Source organism: Meles meles, chromosome 16, assembly GCF_922984935.1.
Source record: "Meles meles chromosome 16, mMelMel3.1 paternal haplotype, whole genome shotgun sequence".
NCBI classification, from domain to species: domain Eukaryota; kingdom Metazoa; phylum Chordata; class Mammalia; order Carnivora; family Mustelidae; genus Meles; species Meles meles.
Genome location: NC_060081.1, coordinates 82,748,019 through 82,757,873, shown reverse-complemented (window position 1 = coordinate 82,757,873; position 9,855 = coordinate 82,748,019). Strand labels below are relative to the sequence as shown.

The window sequence follows — 9,855 nt, the reverse complement described above, 5'->3', positions numbered from 1 at the left end:
CCAAACTGGGTCTGCACCAGAGCCGGGGGCACGTCCCCATCTCAGGGCCACCCACAGAGGCTGTTCTGTTCATCTTCCAAACTCTGCCGGGTCTGCTCAAGGGAGGAGGAGGGGGCTGGGAGGGATCTGTGAGACGAAGTGGGGCCAGAGAAGCTGGGACCCCACGGGCAGCGCCCCCACCCCGACCGGCAGGGCGCCACTAGCCGCAGGGGCAGGAGGTAGGCGCTGTGGCCGGTTGTTCAAGGAGAAACTCTTGGTGCTGAAGGAAAGGGAACAGACCTCCAGCGCATCACGAAATCACACCTTCTGGAAGTCGCAGGCTCCAAGGGTACCATCCCACGAAGACAGAGCCTGGCCAGGTGAGGAGCCCAGAGCAGGTGGGAGGACCCCGTACCCAGCGGCCCACCCCATGGAGTCAGAAACACCTGCTCGGTGGGAAGGGATTTATGGTGGCCCCAACGACCCCTGGAGACAAGACCAGGGTTGGTCCCGTGTGGGGGAAAGGACACTGGTCGCATCAATACATGAAGCAGCGTGTCCCACCAGCCCCGTCCTTCGGCCTGTCACGAAAATGGCCTAGCCGGGCATCTCCAGGCCCCAGGGCCTTGCTCTGCAGGCAGCACGGCTCCGTCCCTCCAAGGAAGGAACCCACAGAGCTGGGCTCCCTGAAGCCGGAGACGCCCAGAGTCAGGGCTTCCTGTTCTTTGCAGGTGCCCGAGACCCCCTGGCTGAGGGGGGGCCGTGAGCAGCTCGGCTCACGGGTGGAGGCAGATGGTCTTCTCAGTGTTGGATTTCCACAGTTTATCTACAGGAAAGAGCGTCTGCAAGTCGCCAGACGGCAGCTCCCAACCACAGAGTGGGCAGGGGGCTCCTCCGGGACCACGGCAGGGAGCCCCCTCCCCAGCAACAGTGTTCGCACTCCAGACCATTCTCACAGTGGCGGCGGGAAGCTCGGGCCTCCCCCACAGACCCCTAGGGGCTTGTCAGTGATGCCGGGGCCGGTCGCCAGAGAGGCAGAGCAGAGTCTGTCCCCACAGCCACTCCTTTTCCAGGTCCACAAGGGTCCAAACAGGGCACAGGGTCCTGTCGGCTGCAAAACGGCTGACCTCTGATTTCAAGAGAGCCGTGGAGGACGGAGGGACAGCACAGCCCGGCGCCCCTCCACTCCAGCGCTGTGAGCCAAGACCGGGACTCCGGGGCTGTCTCCAGAATGACAACGTGGCCTGAGGTGACCGAGCATCCCACTGTCCTTCCAGGCCAACTCCACACCCCTGGATGGCCACATCCGTCGTTGATAGTTCTTTGTGCTTCGGGAGCGAAAAGCCCCTCAGAAACCTCTCAGAGGCAGGCGTGGGGGACGAGGAAGTGACGGCCATCGAGGCCCAGGCAAGTCCGCATCGGCAGCTCCAAACCCCAAGGAGGGGTCGCAGGCCCCCACGGAGAGCACGTGGCACAGGGCCCAGGTGGAACACTGCTGTCACACCTCCAGGGGTGCCCACACCCAGAGCCCGCAGGGTGCCGCTGGGGAGAGGCCCGCAGAGTCCCCTGAGGGTCAGTGTCTTGGCAGGGGCTCTGGCCGGGCGCAGTCGTGGCAGGCGTCCCCTCTCTGCTACGCACGAGGAGGGCAGCTACCATCTGACCTGTCCCATGACGTCACCAGGCCCTCTGAGGCCGCACAGAAGTCCGCAAGTCCGGCAATGCCCAGGACCCAGGTCGGGTGTCAGCCTAAAGAGCAGTGACCTGGGTGAGCTCCGTGTTGGGTGTTGATGGGCTCTGCGGGCTGACGGGCACCATGGGCAGGTCCACGCCTAGTCACGCGGGCCGTGGTACCGTCTCAGAAGTCTTGCAGGCAAGGGCCACGTCCTTGGCGATGCTGCGCACACGGTCGGACACCTGCGTCTCCCGGCGCAGGGCAGGGGCACAGCAGAACTTTCGGAAGCAAGCCTTGAAATTCTCATCCAAGAAGGCGTAGAGGATGGGGTTGAGGCAGCTGTTGACGTAGCCGAGCGCGGTGCAGAAACGCAGGACGGCCACAGCCGTCTCGCTGCCCGGCTGCACCCCCAGGCCCTGTGCCAGCACAAAGACCTGCACGGGCGTCCAGCAGCCCACGAACACGGCCACCACCACCAGCACCAGCCGCGTGATGCGCCGCAGGTTCCGGTCCTTCTCCCGGGAGCCGGACAGCAGGCGGACGCCACGCAGCCGCCGGATCATGAGGCTGTAGCAGATGGAGATGATGAGGACGGGAATGATGAAGGAGAAGAGGAAGATGCAGATGGCAAACACGGGGCCCCAGTAGTCCTGCGGGGCCGGGATCTCCACCAGACATTCGATCTCTGCGGGGAGAAAACCAGGGTCAGGGTGGGTGGACCGGGAAGGACCCTCTGTGACCCAGGCAATGGGAGCACTGGGGAAGGGGGGCCGCCCACTGACCTTCATCCTCGACCTGCGCCGAGCCCATGATGGCAACGGGAATGCCGACAACGGACGCCAGAGCCCAGATGGCCACGTTGACAGCCTGAGCCTTGCTGGACGTCCGGACGTCGAGAGCTCGGATGGGGTGGCAGATGGCTACATAGCGGTCCACACTCATGGCGGTCAGGGTGAAGGTGCTGGAGAACATGTTGTAGTAGTCGACGGCGATGACCGTCTTGCACAGGGCGTTCCCAAATGGCCAGAAGCCCAAGAGGACATCGGTGCCCTGGAAGGGCAGTGTCAGCAGCACCAGAGTGTCTGCCAGGGCCAGGTTAAAGATGTAAATGTTGGTGGCCGTCTTCATCTTGGTGTGTCTGCGGGGAGCACAGGGAAGAGGGAGGCTTCATCCAGTGCCCACGGCTGGACCTGGCAGCAAAGGCCAGGGCCCTTCTTATGGCCACCATGAGGAGCGCCCAGTCTGAGGCCCTTGTTAAAATGCAGGTTCCTGGGCCCAGCATAAGGGCATGGACCGGGGAGCAAACAGTCCTTCCGGCACACACAAAAGGGTTCCAGCCCCGAAGACTGGTCTGCTTTGGAGAAGGTGGGTATGTAGGGCAGCAGGGCACACATCTGACTCCACATGGGATCAAAGAGGGGGGACTCCTGAGAAAAAGAGCCTGTCCTCCTCCTCCCTTTCGAGTCCTCCTGAAGACCCTTCACGGACTACAAGGTTGGCCTTACAGACACCAGAGATTTCTAAGGGCTCCGAAGTCTAGAAGAGCACATCAACGGCCGTCACAGCCATGTTGTGGTCTGGGGACAGAGATGGGAGATGGTGACAGGCACGGGAGAGGAGCTAACGTGGTCTGGCTGCACCCAAAGAACACGCCTGGGGACATGACAGCTGCTTAAGAAATATCTGTTGACTGAGTCAATAGTAATGATATTGGTGAGTGTCGGGGGTGGTGAGTGTCGGGGGTGGTGAGTGTCGGGGCTGGAAGTGGGGGGCTGGAAGTGGGGGTGGTAAAAGGGTGGGGGTTGGTAACTGTGGTGGAGACGGAGACAGCAGTGATGGTCGTCGTGATGAGGTCACAGAGGTGTGAGGAGCGATGGTGGGCGTGACAGTGTTCGCTGCAGCAACACCAGCGGGGACAAGGCTCCGTGTCACTGAACCTGCCGTAAGAGGATCTGGGTCAGTTCTGCCTCTTAGAGAAGGATTTGGAATCAGCACGAACAGGCCTTAATTAAGACCAAATAACAGCACGAGGGCCGCAACAGCAGACATCTGAGCCAAGCTCGCCCCACGGATTTCATTCTCATTGAAGATTTTGAAAGGCAATGTTGGTCCACACTCGGTACAGGAGGACACTTAGGCTCAGAGGATCTAAATGGTCTTAAAAAGAGCAGGTAGGGACACCTGGCCGCTCTGTGGGTTAAGCCTCTGCCTTTGGCTCAGGTCGTGGTCTCGGGGTCCCGGGATCGAGCCCCGCATCAGGCTCTCCGCTCGGCGGGGAACCTGCTTCCTCCTCTCTCTCCCTGCCTGCCTCTCTGCCTGCTTGTGCTCGTGCTGTCTGCCAAATAAATAAATAAATAAAATCTTTAAAGAGCCGGCAGGAAAACGGAGCGGATCGAGAGAACCAGGCGACGAGCCCCAGCCACATCTGACAGAGCGCTGCTGTCAAGAATATACAAGAACCGTTAAAACTCAACAGTAAGAAAACAGAAAGCCTGGGGTGTCTGGGGGCCTCAATCAGTTCAGTGTTTGACTTCTGGTTTGGGCTCAGGTCCTGATCTCAGGGTCCCGGGATTGAGCCCCGTCTGGAGCTCCCTGCTCAGGGCCGGGTCTGCTGGAGAGTCTCTCTCTGCCCCTCCCCTCCCTGGATCCCTCCTCCTTCTCTCTCCCTCTCTCTCTCTCGCTCTCTCAAAAAAAAAAAAAAGCCAAAGACGGTACCAGACACCTCACCAATCAGAACCGGGACGCCTCCTGGAACGGGCACAACCCGGAGCCCTGGCACCTCCGGCCGCGAGCGTGCGGTGCCGCAGGAACCGTCGCCGTCGCTGGGGGAGGCAACAGGGCGCAGCCGCCTTGGAAGACGGTTTGGTGGTCTCTTACCAAGCGAAACACACTCCCTGATATTTACCCAAAGGAGCTGAAAACTTCCATCTACACCAGAAAAAACCCGCACACAGATGTCCGCAGCAGCTATATCCATAATTGCCAGAACTTAGAAGCAACCACGTCCTGCAGTGAGTGATGATGAGTGGGCCAGAAAACGGAGCAATATTCAGTGATACAAGAAACGAGCTATGGGGGCGCCTGGAGGGCTCCGTCGGTGAAGCGTCTGCCTTCGGCTCAGGGCATGATCCCGGGGTCCTGGGATGGAGTCCTTCGTTGGGCTCCCTGCTCAGTGGAAGTCTGCTTCTCCCTCGCCCTCTGCCCAGCTCTCCACTTACGTCCTCTCTCTCTCCCCCTCTCTCTCTCATGAATACATTTTAAAAATCTTAAAAAAAAAAAAAAAGAAATGAGCTTTTAAGCCACGAAAGGACATGGAGGAAGCTTAAGTGTAAATCACTAAGGGGAAGAAGCCGTCTGAGAAGGCTGCAGTGTACGGTTCCAAGTACATGACCTTCTGGAAAAGGCAGAGCAATGGAGACAGCGAAAGACCAGTGGTTGCCAGGGCTCGGGGGGTGGGGGGGTGAGAAGGCAGAGCATGAAGCGGTCTCGGGGCCGGGAGACGGTTCTGTGGTACTAAATGGTGGACACATGTCATTAGGTATTTGTCAAAACTCACAGAATGTACACCAAGCGTGAGCCATGTGTCAACTACGGACTTGGGGGGACCAGGTTGTGTTAACGTAGGTTCAGTTTTGTTTTAAGATTTTATTTATTTATTTGACAGACAGAGATCACAAGCAGGCAGAGAGGCAGGCAGAGAGAGAGGAGGAAGCAGGCTCCCTGCTGAGCAGAGACCCCCCGATGCGGAACTCGATCCCAGGACCCCGGGAACATGACCTGAGCAGAAGGCAGAGGCTTAACCCACGGAGTCACCCAGGTGTCCCCATGTAGGTTCAGTTATGAGACTAAGCTGTTATTATTGTAAAATGCACGATGCTGGTGGGGATGTTGGGAACAGGGAGACTATGCATGTAGGGAGCAGAGGGCATAAGGGAAATCTCTGTTCTTTCCTCTCAACTTTGCTTTGAACCTAAAACTGCTGTAAAAAAATAAAGTCTCGGGGCACCTGGGTGGCTCAGTGGGTTAAGTCTCTGCCTTCAGCTCATGTCATGATCCTGGGGTCCTGGGATCGAGCCCCGTGTCAGGCTCCCTGCTCAGCGGAGAGCCTGCTTCCCCCTCTCTCTCTGCCTGCCTCTCTGCCTGCTTGTGATCTCTGTCTGTCAAATAAATAAATAAAATCTTTTAAAAAAATAAAATAAAGTCTCTTAAGAAGAGCAGGGCTTGCAAGTGGTGTCTCTGACCCTTGGGGCAGCTGATCCCAGTCGGCGGGGTCAGAATACACTGTCCTGATGCGCAGGCTGGTCCCCGCCCATCAGTGTCTCTGGGGACCTTCCCCGGCTGCTCTGACGAGGACGAGAATGTGGCTCTGAGTGTGGATGCCCCACGGCAGAGGAGAGACCGAGAAGCAGTGATGACAGGAAGGGTGAAGCAGACCGCCGCAGGCTGGGACACTTGTCACCCGCAGCACACTCCCAGCCGCAGGGCGCCACGTGAGTCCGGTCCCTGGGGTTCGGCAGACAGACGGCTGCTCGTCCCTGCCCCTGCATAAGTGTGCACCACACACACCAACACACACACCTGTGCGCGCCCGTGTGCACGCTCACACCACACTGGTCTCACACTCACACGTGTGCACGCTCACACTCGGTGTGCCGGGGCACACTTGCCTGTGTGTGCTTGTACACGTGTGCCCGGCTGTGAGGTACACATGCATATCACAGGCAGCCGCACCACACGCCACCTCATGTGTGGACACGCTCGCCCGTGCATGTGTGCGGACACACGCGTGTGCATGCTGGCACCTACGTTATACACACGCACGCACGCACACCGTCCTCACAATGTCCCCAGGCTGCTCCTATGACGTCCCCTCTCCTGCAGCCTGGCCAGCCCTTCGGATCCCCCAGGCTTTCCCAGTCTGAGCACCAGCGCGGGCTGGAGTCAACCAAGACCCCCACCCCCACCCCCACCCCCCACCCCAGCAGTCGCCGAAGGGGAGGGGCTTCGGGCCCGGAACTGGCTGAGCCGGAGCTGCCTCACAGGGTCACGGTGAGATCCATGCGATCTTCCCACAGTGGCTGGGCGCCCCCCCATCGGGGATGTGATCTGTCAGGAGTCAGGGGGACATTCCAGCGGGGACACGGCTGCATCTCCCCGCCTCCCGCCTACCGGGACCAGGGTGAGCAAGGCTGATCCCTTCCTTTCCTTCTCCCCACAGTCCTGTGCCCCAGCCGTGAAGACGGGAGCACCCAGGGCCTCAGAACCGACCCTGCCCCTGACGCCACCCGACAGCATGACCAGAAATTGAACGGGAAAGATGCAGAATGTCTACCTGGCAGGCCCGCCCCACACAGCCCCTGCCTGCCTCCCCTCTGCCGTGGCGTGGGCGGGTCCCCAGCCTACCTGAGGACGACATACATGACGAGGCCGTTCCCCAGGAGCCCCCCAACGCAGACGGCCAGGTAAAGCCCCACAATGGCGACCTTGAGCCCAAGGGGCAGGAATGCGGCGTGGCTGGTGTTGAGCAGAAGGTGGGGGGGCGGCAGGCTGTGGTTGGGGCTCAGGAGGGACAGGTTGCCCTGCAGGTGGCCACTGTAGAGGACCTCCCAGAACGGGGCAGGGAAGAGGGACTCCATTCTGCCTTCCCGTGTGCAAGCCACCTGGTGCCTGGGAGAGAACAGGGACACATGACCACAGCACCTGACCCCCACCCAGCCCAGAGGCCTCCAAGCACAGGGTGCGTGGCCCCCGCCACCCCCCGCCACAGCCGTGGACGCAGAGGCACACACGCACACACAGAAACCATGGAGACGAGCAGACCTGTGTGCACAGACAGGGATGTGTCTAGAGGCGTGTGTGCAGAGGCGGACGCGGTCTCGCGCAGCCGACAGTCTCCTGCATGGACTTGCGCGTGTAGTCACGCAGTCACACACCGACACACGTGTCCACCCACAGTGGCTCAGGGGCACACAGCTATCCATGTGGGCACACCACCCACAGAAACGTCCAGACCTGACCTCGGGCACACACAGACACCGAAGGGGCAGAGACACACCCAGAAACCCGTGGGACACAGGACACGACTCCCTCCTGCCCCTCCCCAGTCCTGCCGAGGGCTGCAGTCTGCCCACACCCGACCCCAGACTCCCGACCCCGACCCCGCAGCTTAGGCCTTACCTTAGCAACCTCCGTGGGAGCCGAGGCTGTGGCGGCTCTAACCCTCAGCCCGGGCGGCGCGGGGCTGGGATTCCACTGCGGGACCAGCCGCAGGTCCGCGCGGGGCTGCACGGCTGCGGCTGCGGCGGGAGCGAGACTCCTTCCCAGCAGACGCCAGACCAGATGCCGCAGCCGGCGCGGAGCTGGGGGATGGGGCGGAGCCTGCGGCTCCCGAGGAGGAGGGGCCCTGAGGGCGGGGTGAGGGACCGCAGGGAAGGGAGGTCGCCGGCCCTGCACTGAATGTCCTTTGAGTGCACGCGGCGAGATGAACGACAGAGACCGGCTCCCTCACACAGACACAGGGACACAGATCCACACGGGAACTGAGTCGAGGGATAGACATACACACAAGGACACAGACAGGGACATGGGACGGAGACTCGGGGACGCACACAAGACGCACAGACTGGGACACGGAGGCGGGGCCTCGTCTAACACACAGAGACAGGGCCTCAGGTGGACCCAGACCAGCCCAGTTGGCATTCTGGGCCCAGAAAGGGCCCCTCAGCAGGTGTCCCCAGCGGAGCAGGGGCAGGCCAAGAGGAGGGTGTGTGTGCAGCAGGGTGCCTGCCCGGCCAGAACCACGTGGGTCAGAGCCTTGTGGACCAGCAGGGTGTCTCGACTCCATGGTGCACCCTGGTGCCCACTGCGCACTCCACAGGTCCGCGGTGAAGGCTCCTCAGTCCCCGCGCATGAGGTCACTGCCTGGGCACCAGCTTTCTGCAGACGGGAGCGTTAAGCCTCGGCGTTGTGAAACCCAGATCCATCTGCCACTCTGAGACACACCAAGAGTGTCCTGGCCCCCGTTGGGTCCCAAAGGGACAGCTGAGCTTCATTTCCTCACTGCCTGGGCCCCTAGCACCCATGCAGCAGAGCAGCGCCCACGGAGCTGCCTCCTTCCTCGCACTGGGGTCACATGCTGTGTGGGTGACCCCTTAGCTGAGTGACCAGCCTCCAAGTCATGGGGTCCTTCTTCCTGCACAGGCTCTACTCACACAGCCCAGACCCACTTGGAGCATCCATCTCCGAGGATGGGGCCCTGGTTGCCAGGCGACGTGCAGCAGCGTTGCTAGGATACCCGGCAAACCAGGAGACCACGGAGCAGGCAGATGCCCTAGGACTCAGCATCCCAAGCTGTCCCCCAGGACTTTCCTCTGCATCTTCACTGTAACAGATTCGGGGACAGTATGGAGACATGGGGCACAAGCACGGAGACACTCCCTCGGGACACGCAGGGACACGCGGGCTCACGTGCCCGCAAACACACATGAAGACGCCCAACAGACACGACTGAACACAAAAACGTGGGTTCGGAAATGCACACACACGCTCACAGGCACAAACACATGGGCCACGCACACGTGAACCCACAGCAACAAGCACTCGAGGCGCACGATGGAGGGGCAAGAGCAGGGAGACCCACAGATCAAGGCTTCCGGACCCCCGGGAGACTCACGTGCCCCCACACCCTCCAGACGAAGCCAGAAGCCCAAGGAGGCTTAGCCCCGCAGCCTCCCCCGCGGGCAGGAGCCCACAGAGCTGCGTTCCACGGTGGCCTCCGGTGGCTTCCCTGCTCAGGCACAGACTGGGGCCATGAGGCTGGTCTGGAAAGGCCATGTGAGTGCACCCAGTGGGCCTGGCACAACGGATAGCCAGAGGCAGATCCCTGGCCCCTCACAGGACAGTCTAAGGCAAAAGACAGGCTCGGTCACCCGGCTCGTGAGTGGCCAGGCTAGGAGGCTGACTGTGCTCCCTGGACACGAAAGGGACCCCACGGCAGGGGCCGGCAGCACCGAGGACGTGGCCCGGGCTTCTCTGGACCCCCGAGCAGCCAGGCTCAGACACCGAACACAGGTGTCTCACAGGGGACAGCAGGGACACGTTCCATGAGAGAGCATTTGTGTCCCATGCAGGCAAAACAAAACGCACAGGTGATGTGGAAATGTTAGGGTTCGGAGGCAACAGCCAAGAAAGCAGTCTTCAGTGGG

The 9,855-nt window shown here is 61.0% G+C and overlaps 1 protein-coding gene across 2 annotated transcripts; it reads right to left on the bottom strand.

Annotated features, from left to right (window-relative positions):
- Window positions 1-375: 375 nt before the first annotated feature.
- On the bottom strand, window positions 376-8,408 carry OPRL1 (opioid related nociceptin receptor 1). 2 transcript variants are annotated; one of them, XM_045980240.1, is made up of 4 exons: window positions 7,829-8,408; window positions 7,055-7,318; window positions 2,434-2,789; window positions 376-2,336 (listed from the first exon to the last, which is right to left on the bottom strand). In XM_045980240.1, exons 2-4 carry the CDS (start codon window positions 7,285-7,287, stop codon window positions 1,813-1,815), a joined length of 1,113 nt encoding a protein of 370 aa, XP_045836196.1. In that variant the 5' UTR covers window positions 7,288-7,318; window positions 7,829-8,408; the 3' UTR covers window positions 376-1,812. The 2 variants fall into 2 exon arrangements, with proteins under 2 accessions (XP_045836196.1, XP_045836197.1); XM_045980241.1 differs by lacking the exon at window positions 7,829-8,408 and having other exon boundaries at window positions 2,434-3,588; window positions 7,055-7,140.
- Between the last annotated feature and the right edge of the window lie 1,447 nt (window positions 8,409-9,855).